Below are 23,486 nucleotides of genomic sequence, written 5' to 3'. Positions count from 1 at the left end.
TATAGGGCGTTTTGTAGGATCCCCAGGGCGGTCTATAGGATCCCCTGTTCGTTGTTCATGTATCTATAACAGGGTGTTCTATACGATACCCTGGGCGGTTTATAGGATCCCCGGGTCGGTCTTAGGATCCCTTCTTGTTTAATAGTCGTGCATCAGCTATAGGACGTTCTTTGTTATCCCTTTCAAAGGGGGCATATTATATTTTTAATGTTCGTTTCTTTTTTTTTTTCATTTCGTTTATAATATATCTTCTTAAGTGTATAATATATCTTATTGAATTAATAAGATATCTTATAAAGTATAAACCCTATCTTTTAAAGTTGATAAGATATCTTATAAAGAATAAATTATATAAAATATCTTATATATTATATATTATATGAGATATCTTGTATATTATATATGAGAGAGAGATTTTATATATCATTTGAAATATCTGATATATTATATGAGCTATCTTGAAGTTAGAATAAATAGTTCTGAGGATCATACAAATTGTTGACACCTACTTTGTATATTGAATATAAATATCATGGTTCTATGCTCAGGAATACTAGACTGATATACAAAAAACATAAAAAAAAAATACTGTTGACCAGTATTTATAGTAATCGAGACCATCTTGGACCATCCCCTTATTAAAAAGCACAACTTTATATAATGGTTTACATTATGCCATAATTCCATAAAGATGAATGTGTCTATCCTTTTCCAAGAATTTGTCGGGACAATAAAGTTATGGGGAAAAAGAAAAGAAAAAGAAGAAAAACAACCAATAACAATATGCCCCCCTCGACCTTTGAAAGGGATAACATAGAACGCCCTATAGCAGATGCAAGGTTATTAAACAATATGGGATCCTATAGACAGACACAGGGATCCTATAGAACGCACTATAGAATATGTGCGTTTATTAAACAAAAGGGGATCATATAGACCCCCAATGTATAAACAATGGGGGATCCTATATACAGACCCGGGGATCCTATAGAACGCACTATAGAATATGCGCGATTATTAAACAAAAGGGGATCTTATAGACCGCCCAGGGGATCGTATAGAACAACCTGTTATAGATACATGATGAACAACAAACAGGGTATCCTATAGACAGCCCAGGGGATCGTATAGAACAACCTGTTATAGATATATTATGAACAAACTGTTAACAACAGGGGATCCTATAGACCGCCCCGGGGATCCTTTAGAACGCCCTATAGCAGATACACAATTATTAAACAACAAGGGATCATAAAGAACGCCTATGGGAGCATATATATATAACGCCCTCTAATAGATACATGATGAAAAAACTACAGGGCTCCTATAGACCGACCCTGGGATTTTATGGAACACCCTCTAGAAGAAACATGTTGAACAAACAACAGAGGATCCTATGGACCGACCCGGGGATCCCAAAGAATTCCCTATAGCAAATATGCGATTATTAAACAATACGGGGTCCTATAGACCGCCCAGGAGATCCTATAGAACAACCTGTAATAGATTCATGATTAACAATCAAAAGAAGATCCTATAGACCACCCCGGGGAACCTATAGAACGCCCTATAGCAGATACACGATTATAACACAACAGGTGATCCTATAGACCCAACAGGGGATCCCATAGAACGCTCTCTAGTAGATAAATATAGTGAATACATGATAACCAAACAATGGGAGCCTATAGACCGCCCCGGGGATCCTATAGAACGCCCTATACAGATACAAAACTATTAAACCACAGGGGAACATATCGACCGCCCATGGGCGCATATATATAACTCCCTCTAATATATACATAAAAAACAAACAACAGTCTAACCTATAGAACGTCCCATAGTAGATATATAATATTCAAACAACAGGGGATCCTGTAGACCGCCCAGGGGATCCTGTAGAACGCCCCTTAGTATATACACGATAAACATACAATAGGGGATCATATAGAACGTTCTATAGCAAGTATATAATGTTCAAACAACAGGGGATCCTGTAGAACGCCCTTTAGTATATACATAATAAACAAACAATATATGGAATCCTATAAAACGTTCTATAGTAGATATATAGACAAAAGAGGATACTGTAGAACGCCCTATAAAATAAACACGAACAACACCAACAGGGGACGCTATAGAACGTCCTATTTTAGATGTATAACGTTGAGAAAACAGGAGATCCTGAAGACCGCCCCAGGAATCATAAAAGCCTTATAGTATATACATGAAAAACAAACTACAGGGGGACCTATAGAATTTCCTTTCTCAGATGCATAATTTTTAACAAAAGAGGATCCTGTAGACCGCCCTGGGGATCCTGTAGAACGACCTATAGTATAAACATTCAAAACAATCAATAGGGGGTCTTACAGAACGTCCTTTGGTATATATATAATGTCCAGACAACAGGGGATCGTGTAGACCGCCCAGTGAATGAACAACAAACATCAGGGGATCCTATAGAACGTCTTATAGTGGATATATAATGTTGAGAAAACAGGGGATCCTGTAGACCGCCCAGGGGATACTGTAAAACGCCCTATAGTATAAACATGAACAACAAACAACAGGGGACCCTATAGAACGTCCTATAGTAGATATATTATGTTGAGAAAATAGGGGATCCTGTAGACCGCCTAGGGGATCCTGTAGAAAGCCCTATAGTATACACTTGAAAAATAAACAACAGGGGATCCTGTAGAACGTCTTATAGTAAATGAATAATGTTGAGAAAACTGGGGATCCTGCAGACCGCCCAGGGGATACTGTAGAAAGCCCTATAGTATAAACATGAACAATAAACAACAGGGGACCCTATAGAACGTCCTATAGTAGATATATTATGTTGAGAAAACAGGGGATCCTGTAGAACGCCCTATAGTATACACTTAAAAAACAAACAACAGGGTATCCTGTAGAACGTCTTATAGTAAATAAATAATGTTGAGAAAACTGGGGATCTTGCAGACCGTCCGAGGGATCCTAAAACATGAACAACAAACAACAGGGGGCCCTATAGAACGTCATATAGTAGATATATAATGTTGAGAAAACAGGGGATCCTGTAGACCGCCTAGGGGATCCTGTAGAACGCCCTATAGTATAAAATGAACAACAAACAACAGGGGGCCCTATATATAGAACGTTCTATAGTTGATATATAAAGTTGAGAAAAAACGGGATCCGACAGACCGACCAAGGGATCCTATAGAAAATCTTATAGTATAAACATGAAAAACAATCAACAGGGGGTCTTATAGAACGTCCTATAGAAGATATATAATGTTAAGACAACAGGGGATCCTGCAGAATTTCCTATCTCAGATGCATAATTTTTTAACAAAAGAGGATCCTGTAGACCGCTAAGGGGATACTGTAGAACGCCCTATAGTATAAACATGAACAACAAACAACAGGGGACCCTATAGAACGTCATATAGTAGATATATAATGTTGAGAAAACAAGGGATCTTGTAGACCGCCTAGGGGATACTGTAGAACGCCCTATAGTATACACTTGAAAAACAAACAACAGGGGACCCTATAGAACGTCTTATAGTAATAAATAATATCGAGAAAAGAGAAGATCCTTTAGACCAACCAAGGGATCCTATAGAAAGCCTTATAGTATATACATGATAAACATACAACAGGGGAACCTATCGAAAGTATTATCTTAAATGCATAATTTTTATAAACAGGGTATCCTGTTGATCGATCGCTCAGGTATTCTGTAGAACGCCCTATAGTATATATTTAAAAAATAAACAACAGGGGAACCTTTAAAAGGTCCTATCTTAAATGCATAATTTTCATAAACAACAGGGCACCCTGTAGCCCGTTCAGGGGATCATGTAAAATGCCCTATAGTATAGACTTGAAAAATAAACAACAGGGGATCCTATAGAACGTCTTATAGTAAATAAATAATGTTAAGAAAACAGGGGATCCTGCAGACTGCCCAGGAGATACTGTAGAACGCACTATAGTATAAACATGAACAACAAACAACAGGGGCCCTATAGAACGTCATATAGTAGATATATAATGTTGAGAAAACAGGGGATCTTGTAGACCGCCTAGGGGATCCTGTAGAACGCCCTATAGTATACACTTGAAAAACAAACAACAGGGGACCCTATAGAACGTCTTATAGTAATAAATAATGTCGAGAAAAGAGCAGATCCTTTAGACCAACCAAGGGATCCTATAGAAAGCCTTATAGTATATACATGATAAACATACAACAGGGGAACCTATCGAAAGTATTATCTTAAATGCATAATTTTTATAAACAGGGTATCCTGTTGATCGATCGCTCAGGTATTCTGTAGAACGCCCTATAGTATATATTTGAAAAATAAACAACAGGGGAACCTTTAAAAGGTCCTATCTTAAATGCATAATTTTCATAAACAACAGGGCACCCTGTAGCCCGTTCAGGGGATCATGTAAAATGCCCTATAGTATAGACTTGAAAAATAAACAACAGGGGATCCTATAGAACGTCTTATAGTAAATAAATAATGTTGAGAAAACAGGGGATCCTGCAGACTGCCCAGGAGATACTGTAGAACGCACTATAGTATAAACATGAACAACAAACAACAGGGGCCCTATAGAACGTCATATAGTAGATATATAATGTTGAGAAAACAGGGGATCTTGTAGACATCCTAGGGGATCCTGTAGAACGCCCTATAGTATACACTTGAAAAACAAACAACAGGGGATCCTATAGAACGTCTTATAGTAGATAATTATGTTGAGAAAACAGGGGATCCTCTAGACCGCCCAGGGGATACTGTAGAACGCCCTATAGTATAAACCTGAACAACAAACAACAGGGGATCATATAGAACGTCATATAGTAGATATATAATGTTGAGAAAACAGGGGATCCTGCAGACCAACCAAGTGATCCTATAGAAAGCCTTATAGTATATACATGATAAATAAACAACAGGGGAACCTTTAGAAGGTCCTATCTTAAATGCATAATTTTCATAAACAACAGGAGACCATGTAGACCGACCAGGGGATCATATAGAACGCCCTATAGTATAGACTTGAAAAATAAACAACAGGGGATCCTATAGAACGTCTTATAGTAGATACATAATGTTGAGAAAACAGGGGATCCTGCAGACCGCCCAGGGGATACTGTAGAACGCCCTATAGTATAAACATGAACAACAAACCACAGGGGGCCCTATAGAACGTCTTATAGTAGATACATAATGTTGAGAAAACAGGGGATCCTGCAGACCGCCCAGGGGATACTGTAGAACGCCCTATAGTATAAACATGAACAACAAACCACAGGGGGCCCTATAGAACGTCTTATAGTAGATATATAAGGTTGAGAAAACAGGGGATCCTGTAGACCGCATAGGGGATCCTGTAGAAAGCCCTATAGTATAGACTTGAAAAACAAACAACAGGGGATCCTATAGAACGTCTTATAGTAGATAAATAATGTTGAGAAAACAGGGGATCCTGCAGACCGCCATGGGGATACTGTAGAACGCCCTATAGTATAAACCTGAACAACAAACAACAGGGAATCATATAGAACGTCATATAGTAGATATATAATGTTGAGAAAACAAGGGATCCTGTAGACCGCCTATGGGATCCTGTAGAACGCATATAGTATACACTTGAAAAACAAACAACAGGGGATCCGGTAGAACGTTCTCTTAGCCTAGTAGATACATCAAAAACAAACAATAGGGTATCCTATAGAACGTTCTATAGTTTATATATAATGTTGAGAAAATAGGGGATCCCACAGACCGACCAAGGGATCCAGTAGAGAGTCCTCTAGTATACACATGATAAACAAACAACAGGGGATTCTATAGAACGTTCTCTTAGATTGGTAGATACATCAAAAACAAACAATATGGTATCCTATAGAACGTTCAATAGTTTATATATAATGTTGAGAAAACAGGGGATCCCACAGACCGACCAAGGAATCCAGTAGAGAGTCCTCTAGTATACACATGATAAAAAAACAACAGGGGTTACTGTAGAACGCCCTATAGTATAAAAATGAACAACAAACAACAGGGGGCCCTATAGAACGTCCTATAGTCGATATATAAGGTTGAGAAAACAGGGGATCCTGTAGACTGCCTAGGGGATCCTGTAGAAAGCCCTATAGTATACACTTAAAAAACAAACAACAGGGGATCCTATAGAACGTCTTATAGTAGATAAATAATGTTGAGAAAACAGGGGATCCTGTAGACCGCCTATGGGATCCTGTAGAACGCCCTATAGTATACACTTGAAAAACAAACAACAGGGGATGCAGACCGCCATGGGGATACTGTAGAACGCCCTATACTATAAACCTGAACAACAAACAACAGGGGATCATATAGAACGTCATATAGTAGATATATAATGTTGAGAAAACAAGGGATCCTGTAGACCGCCTATGGGATCCTGTAGAACGCCCTATAGTATACACTTGAAAAACAAACAACAGGGGATCCGGTAGAACGTTCTCTTAGCCTTGAAGATACATCAAAAACAAACAATAGGGTATCCTATAGAACGTTCTATGGTTTATATATAATGTTGAGAAAATAGGGGATCCCACAGACCGACCAAGGGATCCAGTAGAGAGTCCTCTAGTATACAAATGATAAACAAACAACAGGGGATTCTATAGAACGTTCTCTTAGATTGGTAGATACATCAAAAACAAACAATAGGGTATCCTATAGAACGTTCTATAGTTTATATATAATGTTGAGAAAACAGGGGATCTAACAGACCGACCAAGGGATCCAGTAGAGAGTCCTCTAGTATACACATGATAAACAAACAACAGGGGATTCTATAGAACGTTCTCTTAGATTGGTAGATACATCAAAAACAAACAATAGGGTATCCTATAGAACGTTCTATAGTTTATATATAATGTTCAGACAACAGGGATCTGGAGAACACGCCCTTTAGTATATACATTATAAACAAACAATATGGGATCCTATATATATTTTTTCCCAAAATTACAGGGCCCATAAAGGGCATAAAATCAGATACAATTGATTTACATAATTGGTAACAACAACAATTATAGAGGCATATACATATATATTTGGAATATAAGCATTGGTCAGAATCAAGCCAAAAACCACATATATATTGTGAATAAAAGAATAATAAAATTACATTATATATGTATTTATTCTCAAATTGTTTACTTGACTTAGTGTCAGTGTTCATACCTGATCTCCTTAATTCAAAACAGTCACCAATATAACAGCCCAGTTTTTCCATAGAGTAACATTTTCTTGGGTCAAGAGCCATAAAAATTTAGAAGATTTATTTAAATTTTCAAAATAATAACAATTGTTAGAAATGTCTTGGAAAAAATCTTCCCTTTGAATATCATAAAGAGGGCATTCTAATAAAACATGAAGCTCATCTTCAACTTTACCGAATGAGCAATTAGAACAAAGACGCTCAGATCTTTCTATATGTTTTTTTGAATATCTGTTTGTCTCAATTTTTAAATGAGCGCTTATTCTTAATTTACAAATTGACTGTCTTTTTTTGAAGTCCTGTAATTCTAAATATTTTTCTTTTTTAAAACATTTTTTCCCTTTTTCGGAGTTAATGGTTTGATGCTTCAGTTTATTCCAAAATATGAAAGAACTTTTACATAGTTTATTTTTAACATACTGACATAAAAAACCAATTGATTGGTCAATTTGGTAATTCAATCTCTTTCTGAATATAATCTATACTATAGAATACCATGTATTTACATTAGAACTATGTTACTGTATGTTTACAACATATAAATGCATCAAATAATAATCCTTCTTTCAAACGTTCCAGTCTATGACAATATTTTAACATTGATAAAATTATAGTAAAATACATAGGAAATCTACCAATCTCTGACATTACAGCTATATTACTTGACTTTCTGTTTACACCAAGAATATATTTCATTAATTTGGTATGAGCTTTTTCAGAAGAATCCTGACCAAAACTTGTTCCTATAGAGAACGTTCTATACTATAGTAGATATATAATATTCAGACAACAAGGGATCCTGTAGAACGTCCTTTAGTGTATACATGATAAACAAACAATATAAGGGATCCTATAGAACGTTCTGTAGTAGATATATAGGACCAGATATATAAGGTTCAGACAACAGGGGATCATGTAGAACGACCAGGGGATCATGTAGAACGCCCTAACCATGCTAACAGTAGCTTTATTGTAAACAAGTAACAATGGTTCATAATAGAACGTCCAGCTATAGTAGAATGGTCAGACAACAGGGGGTCAGATTACAGATTCGTTTCTTTAAACGCTAAGTTAAAGCCTTAGTACGTGTAACATGTTTAACATGTGTAAGCTACATCTTTTTTTTCAATTTGCCTACATAAAAATACTCTTTTAAACGGATAATAAAAATATTAACTCCATAGTATATCCAAAGCCATATGGGACCACGTGCATGTGACATTTGCAGGTCTTAACAACATAATTAAGGCACTAAATACTACTGTTGATCATGATATCTATATGAAATGTATCATGTGTATTTTAAAAAGGAATCTGTATATATATTTGCACAATGTATATATGCATGATAATTATGCTACTGTAATGCGGTACATTTTCCTTTTTTTTCATGTGATAAAAAAATCAATAAAGCAAATAATTCACCGTGTTTCATGAAAGTTAATGATATTGAATCGGTTTTTTTAATAGTTGTACATGTTGAGAATATTCTATTTTTAGAATAAGTATTTTCAGAATCTTTATAAATAGCCTATAAATAAAATATGCATAATTCGTGAATCGTGACGTAGGGCGGTCTACGGGATCCCTTCTTCCGCTTACCGTTTTTTCCAACTTTTTATCGCACGAACTTTGTGATTGGATTTTACGAAAAAATGAGGCGAAAGACACCCATTTTTAATTTGATAATTAGGAAGATTTATGAAAACAGTTTCTAAAAAGGTATCACTCAAAGGCATTAAAATTCTAGTTTGATCCAAATTTTGGGGGGATATGTGACATGTCCACCCCCCTTTTTGCAATAGTTTTATGGTAAATAAATGCAGAATGTTGCCATGGATACACATAAAAGGAATTAATTTTCACTCTTTTAACTTTTGAAAATCAAATCTATGGAATATACTGATTACATACATATGCACATGTACAACACAAACTGTTAGGTTAATGTATTAGAAATCCAGGAATAGGAGATGATAAAACATTTTGTGGCTCATTTTTAATTTTATTTTCTAACTGTGGAGTGCTACCATAGACAAGACTTCCGGTTATAAACTTTAAACCTAAATTTCATAATTACTAGGGGACAGGACTATTATTTTCCCGTTATTCTGCATGTATACTATAATTATACTCCTATAATATATAGATACTCTATATATAATATAACAGTGATCGGCGTGGAGAAGAAACTTGGAATTGATACTTAATAGCAAATACACTTTATTTATAAAATCTTTTACAAAAATTCTTCAACCAAGCTCTAAATGCCTGCAATTTCGCGGGTGTGCTCTAGTAATTGATAAATCCAACAACACTTACCGTTATCTTGACGTTATTTTTTCGTTTAATAATCAAGATTTTTCTTAATACATACTGCCGAAATTTACTCAAAGGAACTTACTTTAAATAAATCAAATTTAAACGGTAATAACTGTCCTTTCCTAGATTTAGATATTTCGGTTTTACACGGGAAACTCCACACTAAAATTTACGACAAAAGAGACGATTTTTCGCTCCCTATTGTTAATTTTCAATTTTTGGTTGGTGATGTTCCTTTGACACATTCTTACGGCGTATATATTTCACAACTCATTCGCAATGCCCGTGTCTGTTGTGACGTGTTTTAATTAAACGAACGTAATCTATGTGTTACTGGTAAATTATTAAGCCAGGGATTTCGTTGCCAAAAATTACTTAAAAGTTAAACCTTTACTAAATTCTTCCATAGATATAACGATTTGGTTTTGAACTTTTTTCTAACTGGATATCACATCCTCATTTTTACGGAAATGTTGTTTACTGTGGCCGGAAATTTAGAAACGATCCTTTAAATAAACTTATTCTAAAAGGTTACCATTCAACACTGTAATTAGATCATTGAACATTGATATTATTCGTATTACTGTTGATTTTATTATCAGTAAATTAATGCGGTATGGGCTTTGCATTGTTGAAGGCCGTACGGGACCTATAGTTGTTAATTTCTGTGTCATTTAGTCTCTTGTGGAGATTTGTCTCATTGGCAATCTTCTTTTTTTTTATATATATATTCGTAAATATCAATATAACAAGAATCGGTAGACTTTTATTTCATTTTTATATTCCAGTGATCCTTTTACTTACCCTGCATGTTCTGGTTTCATTGTTGATTGCTTCCTGCAACAGAAAGTCAGGGTTTTGGTTATTGTTTTATGTCTCAAAATTACATAAAAACAAGTCATTCAACTAAATTTAAAGACAATACCAATGTTTTTACTCGTAAGCAATGAATAAATAAGGGAGCAAATAATGACGTCAAAGGGAGCAGAATGCAATACATCAGGTTGTACAGATGCTTGAAAACAATCGCGTATTGGTCATTATAAAAAAAAAAACATGCACATTTTGATGAAGGAATATTTGGAAAAATGATGTCATTGTTTAAAACATTTTAATGTGTGCCTCTATTCTAAAGTTTGGTAGCGACTATATTCAGAAATATGCAATGGGAAAAATGAAGAGTTCCTTCAATTTTAAAATTAGGTCGTCCTTTAATAGAATCGTGTCAATGGTGTTACCAATTTAAAACATGCATTTAAGATCTAAATATTATTGTTAAATATCAAACAACTGCTCCAATTTGATGTTATGGTTTAAATTACTACTTATAAACATTATTCATGTAGTTATGCATTGTGTTTAAACATAAATTTCAGAATAAATTGTTGTATAAAAGTTAGCTGTCCTAATTATTGCCGTTTTTTATACTAAAAAATACCCTTAAACTGAATAAACGTAAAATGTCGAAGACTTCAAATGATAAGATAACGCCTATCCTTCGTATACAACCTTTAACTCCAATAACACAAAAGTATCACCATTGACAACAAATTCCAAATTTCCAATTTTTCTTTTATTAATAATAATATTTCAGTACTTATTAAGTACTAAACACAAAACAAAGACCAAGCAAAAGAAAAAGAAAAAAAAATTCTTATGCTAAAAAAATCTCAAATTATATAACATAACATCAATAACTAAATATGTCAATAGTGTTACTGAATAGTGTCATTTGTGGTACCAGCCTACACCAGTTTTTGAAAACTTTGTACATGTAATACACGATACTTTTAAAACATTGTTAAATAAGTATTGTTTTTCATAAATAATATGATGTTTCGCTTGTTACACATGAAAGAAACACAAAAAAATGCTGATTGTCATAATATATGCAGTGGTGTTACTAAACTGGTCAATGGTGTTATTTTATGAAAGTGGTTTCACCATTGACAGTACGACCAATGATTTAAAGGTGTATTCTAAGATTTATTTACAAAATAGGTGCTCCATTCCCCTATTTTATATGTTGTTCCTAGTGCATGTTTCTACAATCAATATATTTCATAATTCAAAGTTCAAGAATTTAAAAAAAAAGAAGATTTTTATAAGGATACACCTTGGACACTATGTACATTTACGATATAGCTTTTACTTACTTTTAAGATTTTTTCACTAAATTTCAACATAAACATTTGTTTTCTTTTGAATAAAATGCTTAAAGGTAACATTGCTCAGGGAGAAACTATTGTAAATGCTAAAATATAGCGAAAGATAACTCTTACCCTACCAATTTGTCGTTTGGTTACACCATTGATTTTTTATTATAAAACCAACATACACCTCTCAAATCATTAAATAAAATGTTTGTATGTATCAAAATGCAATAAAAAAATGACAAATCGTAATAACAAACGATATGAATAATAGTCCTATTTCAGGTCTGAAAGGATTTATAGTAAAAAATAACAGTTCATTCTGGCTATATCCAAGGGTTTAAGAAAACATTAAGGATGTTTTTATAACATTGTATACTGTAAACTGTATATACTGTATCACAAGACATTCATATCTAACATATACAAGCGTTATTTTGATATACTTTCAATGTCTTTAACTTAAGGATGTACACCTCTGAGAAGCCAAAGATTTCTAGAATTAAACTTTTTTTTTTATCTGGTTTTTGGGTTTATATGACTGACTGTAAAGAAATAAATGGTGGAGTAAAAGCCACACGGTGGTGCACTACTTTGTTTGCTACGGCCCTTTGAAAGTACCCGATTTTGATGATTTTCCCATTTTTCATCAATTTTTAGCTATTTTTGGGCTATTATCGTGAGAAAAATAACAGTTCAACAATTAAACTTTTGTTCATACTTTCAATAAAGATGATGTGGACCAATCTGAATAAATTTAACTTAAAAAAAACTATAGATCGGTGTTAATATAAGAAAGTTTTATCATATTTTGATGTTTTTTTGTGTCAAATTTACCACGCTGTCAATTTTGTAAATTTGTGACTTTTCTGATTTTTAAGAACAGAATGCATATTATTTCATCTTTTTTGTTATAAATGATTGAAAAAATACATATCTAAGAAATTTGAAAAGACAAAAATGATATGGGATGTACATGATTCTTGTAAAATTATTTTTTGTCCCCCCTCAACCATTTTCTCAAAATTGTGGCTAAAAAGACTGACTTGATTGGTCGTTAAATTTGAAAACTGAATCACTCAAAAACTATTTATTGTAAATATATAATTTTTTCACAGAGTTATGTTTGATTATAATATTTTAAAAATTCATTGATATTTTGTACTTCTATCACATGTTTTGCAAATAATTTCAGAACGAGATTTCAACGAGACTGAAACGTCAGAAGAATACATCCTTAATAAGACCAAATAACATCGTTTTGCATGGTTTTTTTTTATAATGACCCGTATGCGCTATAAACGACATTTGTAAAAATATTAAATGTATAAGATGGGAAAGGGTCTTTAAATAAAGGCAACAGTAGTATATCGCTGATCGAAAGTCATAAACCGATTGAAGGAAAACAAATTCGGGTAACAAACTTAAACCGAGGGAAACACATCAACTATACACGCTATAAGAGGAAAAGAACGAAACGACAGAAACCCTGAAGTGCAACAAAAAACAAACGACAATGCAACACACAGAGAAACGAACTATAATATTACAACAGCCTTAAACATCTCTATATGGTGAACATTTGTTTTTTGTGCAAAATTTCTTGCGTGTTTTAATTAGTAAGAATGAAAATGCAGTAAACAAAATTGTTACTGTGTTTTTTCTTTTATGTGAGGTAAATAGCCAAATACCTAAGTTTTGGCAAAATTCCTCTAACAAATTTTACAAAAGAGGTAATTGGTGCACACAACAAAATTTGGGGCCAGAAATATGGAAGATTTTGGTGTAAAAAAAAGTGCAAAATATTATATAAACAATCTCTATATTGACTTGACTTTAATCCTCAATTGACAGAACTGTTCCAATCCAATTAGTTATAATGCTATAAGATATAACTTAATTGTTCAGTTGATGAAATCAAATATCTTTCAATTACAGTTGATGAAATGGAATATCATCTAATTCATTTTCAAGACTTGATTTTGAAACTCTTAACTATCAAAGTTGAATCTACTGACAAAATATTTGTATTCCTCTCCTCAGATATGGACTTAAACGCAGCCTTTCAACTCATTTCCTCATTATTTTATGTCAAGATGACATATTTTTTAGGACCCTTGATTCTGACGGCTACAGACGAATCTACTGACAAAATATTATTTTTCCACGAGTTGTATCTCAGATATGGACTCTAACGCAAACATCAGTCACTCTTATGTGCAGATTTCGAAAAAGAGAAGGCTAATTCCGATAAAAGGCTTTACTCGCACCCGAGAAGTGGAAAGGGATTAATATAAGTTGCAATAACTTTTTTCAAATCCACTATAAATACATGTAAATATGTTTAAACTACATAGATGGACTTTGACTTTATGATGGACAGATGAAACACTAAATCCCTTGACCCCAACTTCGTTTGAAAAAAGATATAAAAATGTTAAAGCAAACAAATATCAAATTATTCATCTCAGTAAAGGTTGAAAAATCCTAGACATAATGTTTTCATTTCTATTTGCTTTTCGTGAAATATAAAAGTATCCACAAACAGTCATAAAAATAGGAATGTAGCTTTGTATGATATTTAACCATGAATTCTGCTGAAACCAATGCGAAGGGTTAACTTGAACTTATCATTTCGTTTGATGTGTTTGGACTTTTGATTTTGCCTTTTGATTTTGGACTTTCCTTTTTTAATTTTTCTCGGAGTTCAGTATTTTTGTGTTTTTACTTTTTACTACCAGTTATAAGGAATATTTATCATTTGAATGCCTCATGGTGACTTGAAGATGAAGGACAATAGTAAACACGTTCCATATTTGGGTTTTACCATGTACTGATATTAACTGTCTTACGTACATTTACTCCATATCTCCTTCATATTTGCATTTGGTTTACGACAGACTAAAAAGCTGCTTTATACTACAACTCAAAACCAGAAAGCTTCAGACAGTATAGCAAATTGTTCTTTTCGTAACAACTGACAAATCTTTGACAAAATGTTTTCATTTAAATCTGTTTGGTTGCAGTAAAATTGCAATGTATTAACAAACACCAAGTGGATATTTGAGAGGTTTGAAATCACTTTCAGTTTCTGAAACATGTTACCTATAAAAACTCCCGACTGAGATCGTTTTCGTTGAAAGTAAAGATATCTTTATTATGATTATTTTCTAAATGATGAAAACTGTATATACTATAATCAAATTAAAAATAGAATAAAATGAGAAAATAACTATATTTCCCATGTTCCGATGACGAGTCTGTTGTAAGAACATGGTACCTTGTTTACATGTCTAAAAATAACCTGGTTTGGGAAATCCCCAAATACGGGTCACGCATTCTGAACATTCATTGTTATAAATATTTGGCATCTTCCTCTTACACAAAAATTAATAAAAAATGTATTTATTTCAATTACCTAAAATCTTTTATTTTCATATACCATGTATACCTCGGAAAATAATAATGTAGATCCATAGAAACTCGTGTAACAATCTCAAACCCATATTATATAATAGGACCGACTTAGGTGCACAATTTCAGTATGTTTGAAACCTTACAGTGAAGTGTCAATGAAATGGGTTGAAAACTGTACGAGTTAACTACACAAAATTGGGAGCGTCTTTTGAAAATTAAATCAAAATTCAAAAAATGGAGATCCAAATCAGCAAACAATTCAACGGAAGCAGGTGAACATAAGTTGTACGCACGACTAATGTATAGGATCATTGAACTACACAACATAGACCTGTATTCCCTTTTAAACACTCAACTCAGTGCCCGAAATAGCAGTACTAATAGTCAAGTTTTGAAAAGTTATCAAAAGGAAAACAACATTCATTGTATGTCTCTGCAGTTTTTTTTTTTTATCAAACAGATGATAAATATTAGAACTTACAACATTTTGCTGAACACATGAAGTTACATAAGAAATTGAACGAATTCTAAGATTAGCCACCAATCACTTACATTTTAAATTTGTTGACTGTAATCATGACATTGTCTTCATTATCCTCCACAACAATGTCTCCTTTTTCTGGATCGAAGATATGAGGCTCGTCATCTAACCACCATATAACAACCATCTTATCACCACTTCTACCAGCTGTGTTTGGTTTTGGAAGTCTTATTTTAAATGGTTTTAAAATATTTTTGGGATTGAATCTATCGACGGCAAGAGACGGTGTCATGTTGCTTATTGGCTGAATTGCTGGTTTCTCTGCCAGTTTGTATGTCAGATATTCTGTGTTTGGGTCTTTTGTCTGCAGGTGAAAAATAGTATATACTTTACAATGTAGATCATATACCATAGCAACACAAACTCCTAGCTGTGGAAAGACAATGAATACTATATAATTTGGTCCAAAATATAATACAAATAAAAGTAACCATATATGATCTTTATCATGCTAATAGTTGGGCAGATTTAAACAATACATCATGTACTCTCGACAAAAGCAATTATCTCGGAATAGAGTTAAAGTAATATGAAACGAGTAACTGGTTATCCAATTCTTGAACCAATGCATGTATATATCATAAACTTAGTTTCTGTGCACGATTTTTATCATTTTTAACGCAAAGATATCGTATAATTGTCATTTTTTTTCTCTCTGTCTGTTATGATTTAACAAATATGGCGGCTCATTAATTGCCGTGTTTTAAAGCCGAAGTTTATTGATTATCACCTTATAGTAAACAATCAACAAATAAGCATGGATATCAAGCACGTGTATAACGTATACAATCAGAAAATATTTTATTTTTAATGACAGATCCACGCGTATTTCGATCACCGGATTTTTACGAGGAGGTCACGCTAAGGTCACTTGCATATACGGAAAATTGTCGGCGAATTGCTTCCAGCAATTAAAATAACGTAGACTTCTTATAAATGTGGACAAATTATAGAATTTTCTTCAGAAAAAAGTATATGTACATAAGTTTTATAATGCAAACTATCCATTTAGTTATAAAAATCATATGCATCATTTTTTTTTTTATTTGAGGTTTCACATGACTTGAAGATAATAACATAATATGTATATATCATGAAGAAATGGCTAAATCTAAATATAGGAGGTAGACGATATCGGTCAATCATTGTAGAACACGAGTGGCCTAAGTACATAAAAATCCTGAAAATACCAGATAACAAAAATGTTACACTATAAACTTTAACATTGGAAAGTCTTTAATGTTTTTGGCTTCTGTCCGTTCGCAACATTAAACACCATTTCGAATGATATCAATCACAGAGCTGCAGTTTTTTATTTTGACACACGAAATGGAACCTTATAAAACTGATTGAATATCATCGTGACGAAAAGTTTATGAACAGTCATACGCCATCATCACGTTGTCATATTTTTCATCTTCTTCATAATTATTATATTACTGTTGTTGATATACTGGTGGCAAATGATTATACTTTACTAATTCAAGAATACGTTAGACAGTGTGCAGTTGTTCTAACACGAGAGTTAATCGGATCAATAAAATTAATATCTGGTAAGCCGAAGCCAAAGCCAAACCCGATTACTTTTATTGACCCGATAAATTCCGTATTAGGATAATTGCACACGGTGTAACGAATTTATCCTGATTTTGTTCATATTACATATTATTACATTAAAATTCAATTATGCTTACAATATCGACCAAATATATTTCGATAGTTCATCTAAAACTGTGAAAAATGAAAAATATTAGGACTCAAATTATTTCTTGTTATTAGGTCAATGGCATAAGGGAGATAATTCCAATTGACGTAATACAAAAGTGTACCGAAATTTATTAGGACAATATCAGTCAAACGAATTGCGAGAAATTACTCTAAATTTAAATCTTCCTCATCTTTCTTTGGTTAGATAATATATATTAAATGAAAAGAGAACGCTAAGTGCATACATATTTGACAACAACAACAGACCACATATATAACTAAAACACGGCTAAAAAACGGCTAAAAAACAATATTAACAAAACATGTTATTGATGTTTCTTTTCGAAATTTATCCCTGAAACTACCTAATTTCTATCCGTTTCGTCATATTCTATAATGTAGCCGTTTATGACGTCTATATAAGGATTTCCACTTTTACATAAAAACAAATACAAGAATATATTGTTATAATAAGCCATGGTATACTTAGTCAAGACAATGTACGTGTGAACGGGAACTGTTAAACTAACGCAGTTATTTTATCTACCAGGTGTAACAGATAAAATTGAGAATGGAAATGGGGAATGTGCCAAAGAGACAACAACCCGACCATAGAAAAAAACAACAGCAGAAGGTCACTAACAGGTCTTCAATGAAGCCAGACATTCCCGCATCCGGAGGCGTCCTTCAGCTGGCCCCTAAACAAATATATACTAGTTCAGTGATAATGAACGCCATACTAATTTCCAAATTGTACACAAGAAACTAAAATTAAAATAACACAAGACTAACAAAGGCCATAGGCTCCTGACTTGGGACAGGCGCAAAAATGCGGCGGGGTTAAACATGTTTGTGAGATCTCAACCCTCCCCTTATACCTCTAGCCAATGTAGAAAAGAAAACGCATAACAATACGCACATTAAAATTCAGTTCAAGAGAAGTCCGAGTCTGATGTCAGAAGATGTAACCAAAGAAAATAAACAAAATGACAATAATACATAAATAACAACAGACTACTAGCAGTTAACTGACATGCCAGCTCCAGACTTCAATTAAACTGACTGAAAGATTATGATTTCATCATATGAACATCAGGCACAATCCTTCCCGTTAGGGGTTTAGTATCATACCATCATAATATGAGAAGAACATAACCCGTGTCATGCCAACTAGTTCCGATGCAAAGACCCTATAAGTGAATCCATATTAACGCCAACATATGCAATCTTTAATGACCTGACAACAGTATCGTAACTATATCCCTTCTTAATAAGTCTATTCAAAGGTTTTGTTAGTTTTTGAGGTGAATACTGACACATTTGTGCTTTATAAAGAATATTTCCATAAAAAAATTGGATGTGAAATACCTGAACGTATAAGAAGTCTGCATGTTGAGCTATATTTACAAATGATGTCCTTATACCGATGATAAAATTTAGTAAATGTTTTGACTAGTTTGTGATATCGAAAACCCTGGTGTAATAATTTTTCAGTAATACATACATTTCTCTCGTTAAAATCTAAAACATTGTTACATACACGAGCGAATCGTACATGTTGAGATATATAAACACCGTGAGATCAAGATGGTGACAAGGGAACGTCACCATCTAAAAATGGCTAATTAACGATAGGAAATGAAAAATCATCTCTTTTATCATTAATTTTAGTATTCAGCTTTCCGTTAGTGATATAGATATCAAGATCGAGGAAAGGGCAGTGGTCATTGTTAGTATTAGCTTTATTTAAAGTAAGTTCAACAGGATAAATTTCTTTAATATACATACTGAAGTCGTCATTATTGAGAGCCAAAATATCATTCAAATATCTAAAAGTATTATTAAATTTGTTTATCAGATATTGTTTCGATAGGTCTTTGCTTATTTTTGTCATAAATTGTAACTCATAGCAATACAAAAACAGGTCCGCAATAAGTGGTGCACAGTTAGTCCCCATTGTAATTCCGATAATCTGACGACATACGGAATCCCCAAAGCGAACAAAAAATGTTGTCTAGTAAAAATTCAAGGGCATATATAGTATCAAAGCATGTCCAATTGACATAGTTTTTTTTGTTTATTGCTACTAAAAAATGACTTAAAAGAGTTTGAACATATATATTCACATTCTGATTTTTTAAATGCCCATTTAATTAGGTGTGTGAATTTTTTCTTAATGAGAATGTGAGGCAATGTGGTATACAGGGTAGAAAAATCAAAACTTTGAACAGATTCAATATCACCAATATAAGCATGCAATTTATCAAGTACTTCCAACGAGTTCTTGACACTCCAAAAGTAATTAATTCCACTATTTTCGAAGGCCTTATTTGAACAATTTATTATCAGGTTTTTAATTTTACCAAGTGTGCTGGTAAGAAGAATAGACAATTTAGTAGTGGAACAATGGCTTGAAGACGAAATAAATCTATATTTGTAAGGTGTTTTGTGTAGCTTCGGAAGCCAATACATAGTTGGGACTTTCATTGTATTTGGCTCTGCTTGTAAAGCGGTAGCTAAAAGTTTATGTTTGTTACAGATGTCGTTTTCTGAAAATGAAGTCAGTTGGAATGTTGGTGAAATGGTGATTTCTTTTTTTCAGAACCTCAATGTAAAATTTACGTCAAACAATAATAATATTATTAGCAGCTTTATCGGCCGGGACAAAAACAAATTTCTTGGCTAGTTCTTTTAGTTTATGTTTGATACGAGAATTATTGTGGTTATTGTTAATAGTAAAATGTTCTTTAAAATGTTGAATACGTATATCAACTATCTTCATTACTGAATTAAAAAAAGAGTCCAAAGAGAGTCTGTGTAAGAATCAGGCAATTTGCAAGAATTCCATAACCGTTTCGGATAAAAAAAATCCTCGCCTCCAATAACAACTATAAGAAGAGAGGCGAACGAAAAAAATTGAACTACAAGTAAAAGTGCAGGTACAGCAAGATCCATTATGTACAAAAAATTAGGAGAACTAAAGGACCATAATGACAATAAGCTAGCCGAATTCAAAGCAGCAATCCGTTACAAACAACCCGAAAAACATAATGGGCCGCATGACCAAGGGAAAAGATACAGGGACAATTCATATAATTATTAATTATAATAATATGGAAATTTGTTATGTTGTCATTGGATTTTTCTATTTCTTGTTTAATAAAACAAGTGTTAATCTGTCATCTTAATTGGATTTTAATGTTTTTAGTAGCACTTCTACCACTCCTCATTACAGATAAGTAGAGTTATGCATGTTAATTAAGGTATCAATATATTTGAAAACATATGTTTACTTTCCAAATACTGACATATTGGGTCAGCTGAGGTCAACATCATGATTTATCATTAAGTAGATGTACGATAAAATGTGTGCATTCAGTTTCTATTTGTCTGTGATTGCAGACAGCTGGTTTTCCCATTGTGGTTTGTTTTAGACGTAAAAGTTATAATTGTGATCGCATTTATAACTATCAGATTGGCAATCGTCAATATTAAGAATGGTTCGCAGATTTAAAAAGAAAGTAAAAACTGTTAAACAAAAAATAAGAAAACTCGATCGGGTTTCTAGAAAGAAAAGACAAAAAAAAAAGCACAGGATTATTAAGCTAAACAATATGTATATAACTTGGCCAACTGTCAATTGACAGACGAACAATACATAGTTCTAGGTAAAGGTTTAAAATTTATACCTATGCCTAAGAAGTGTAATATAGGCAGAACTGTAATGGCAGACTTCAATGAATTTGCCAGAGAACTTAGATGTCGTTTTCATTTTGGCAATACAGAAAGTCGGGGAATGCATCCGTTCCGACAGAAATCATTTGATGAACCAACACCTGCTTGCTTTGAACTTGAAAATTATCTAGATCTAACAAAGTTTTAATTATCTAATCTTGATTTCCGAAATAACTACTACAATTTCACTAAAGAACAACAACTAGGATTACGATCTTTGAAAAATATGCAGGATATTATTTTCTCCAAGAGCGACAAGGAAGGTGCAATTGTAATATCTAAAAAGACACACTACATTAAAGAAGGGTTAAGGCAGTTAAACTCTATCCATTACACGGAGATACAAGAACCTAATCTATTACTGATTAAAAATAATATACAAACACAAATCAGCAAGATGTTTGACAATGGTGAGATTGATGGGATAACTCTTGATTTTTTCCGTGGCTCATCGAAAGAGGGACCCAGATTGGGTCGTCTTTTTCTCCTTCCTAAACTTCACAAATTAAGTGAACTTGTTATTCAAGGGATAACAAAACAAACAATGACAGTAAATGAATTACCCCCATGCAGACCAATTATTTCTCAATGTAACTCTGTCACCGAAAGGGTTAGCAAATTTATTGATTACTTTTTGATACCTATAGTTAAAAGACAGAACAGTTACATTAGAGATAGTGGGGATTTCATAAATAAAATAGAAAATTTAAGGCCTGATCGGGATTGCCTCTTAGTTTCTTTTGACTGCACCAGCATGTATACAAACATGGAGTTCAATGAACTCATTCATTCTGTTGGACGGGCTTATAACAATTCCATTCATTTCAATTCAAAGTTTTATTGCCATGTAAACTTTACAGTTTGTGACATATAATAACAAAAACAAATAAAGGCAATAACTAAGTAACTCAATATATATACACAAATTCAGGTAAATATTGAAGGGTTCCCTGTCCTCAGTTCTATTGACTTTTTTTTATAAAGGATCCTAGTTTATTCACTTGTGTTGGTGTTGTTTGTTTAATTATATATATAACTTTGTCATTGAGATTAGCAAATGAATTACTTTCTCTGTTAATGCAATTAAAGTATGTTAATCTAATATTTGAATTATGAGAACAATTTATTAAGAAATGTTTCTCATCATCTAGTACTTTGCATTTTTTGCAAAGTCTCTCTTCGCGAGGAATTTTAAAATTCTTTTCAATTAATAATGAATGGTCACTGATTCTAAGTTTTGTAATTAATTTTCTAAATTCAAAGTTTGAGTTAGAGAGGTAAGGTTTGATCAATAGATTTCGATCAAGTCCTTTTTAAAAATTTAATTTACTATTATCATCAATAGATTTCAACTTATCCATCAACAGGTTGTTGTAGTATGAGTTTATTTGGGGTTTAATATAGCTTTTAATATTTTTTAATTGTCTTAAATTATCACAGGTTTTTAGTCTATCTATATCAATGTTAGATTCAGAAAGAATATCTTTTGCAAAAGTGAACCATGAATAGGAGCCACTAGAATCCAAAGTTTTAGTTAATTGAAAAGATTCATGTAATAAGGGATTCAAATTTGAGGTGAAAAGCCTTGCTAAATACATAATAGTTTGGGTTTTTATATGACATTCAATAGGCAGTCTTCCCAATTCGTTCCTTGTACCAAATGTTAGTGCCAAGGGTAAACTTGCAATAACCAAGATGCAAGTTTTCTATTTGAGTCTTGTCAATAAAATTAAATGGGTCCACAATTTTTCCAGAAACCAAAGCTCTTTTTTTAGCTTTGTAATATGTTATATATGAGTCCAAATATGTTATTTCAGAATTATAAGTTAATATAGGTCTCACTAAGGTGTCAAATAAGACACCTAACTTATTTGACACTCATTTGACACTCTGATAGGAAGGCTGCCAAGAGAATTAGTATATGTTTTAATAGAAAACAAAACCTTTTTTGCCTTTTTTGTTAATTCAGCTACATACTATGACTGAGATTATCATTTGATTTAATCAGCAGACCCAAGTAAGGATATTCCATAATATTCTCTATTTTTTTGCTTTTATATACAAGTATAGATGTTTCAGGCTTTTGCTTTGTTGTTGAAAAGACCATACTTTTTGTTTTATTTATGTTTTGAGAAAGCTGCCAGTTTTCACAAAACATGGACACTTTATTTAGACTATTTTGGAGACCCTCCGTAGATTCTGATAGTAACAGCAGATCATCAGCAAACAGGAGGGAGCCTAGTTTACTATTTATAAGCTCCAATGGACTTGAGTTGTCATCTTCCAAAGCTTTAGTGATATCATTTATAAAAATATTGAAC

General features: G+C 32.9%; 1 protein-coding gene across 4 annotated transcripts in view; it reads right to left on the bottom strand.

The window, feature by feature from the left end:
• LOC143076154 (uncharacterized) overlaps positions 1 to 23,486 on the bottom strand; it is an 83,373-nt gene that overhangs the window by 48,795 nt on the left and 11,092 nt on the right. For all 4 annotated transcript variants that reach the window (XM_076251834.1, XM_076251835.1, XM_076251832.1 and 1 more), the window contains exons 4-5: positions 15,735 to 16,027; positions 10,417 to 10,449 (exon numbers count right to left, since the gene is read on the bottom strand). In XM_076251834.1, the coding sequence (XP_076107949.1) occupies positions 10,417 to 10,449; positions 15,735 to 16,027 (326 nt within the window). The remainder of the gene's footprint in view (positions 1 to 10,416; positions 10,450 to 15,734; positions 16,028 to 23,486) is intronic.

The sequence above is a fragment of the Mytilus galloprovincialis genome, chromosome 5 (assembly GCF_965363235.1).
Source record: "Mytilus galloprovincialis chromosome 5, xbMytGall1.hap1.1, whole genome shotgun sequence".
Classification (NCBI taxonomy): Eukaryota; Metazoa; Mollusca; class Bivalvia; order Mytilida; family Mytilidae; genus Mytilus; species Mytilus galloprovincialis.
Note: the sequence above shows the minus strand (reverse complement) of the source record. Positions and strands in the feature narration are given on the sequence as shown.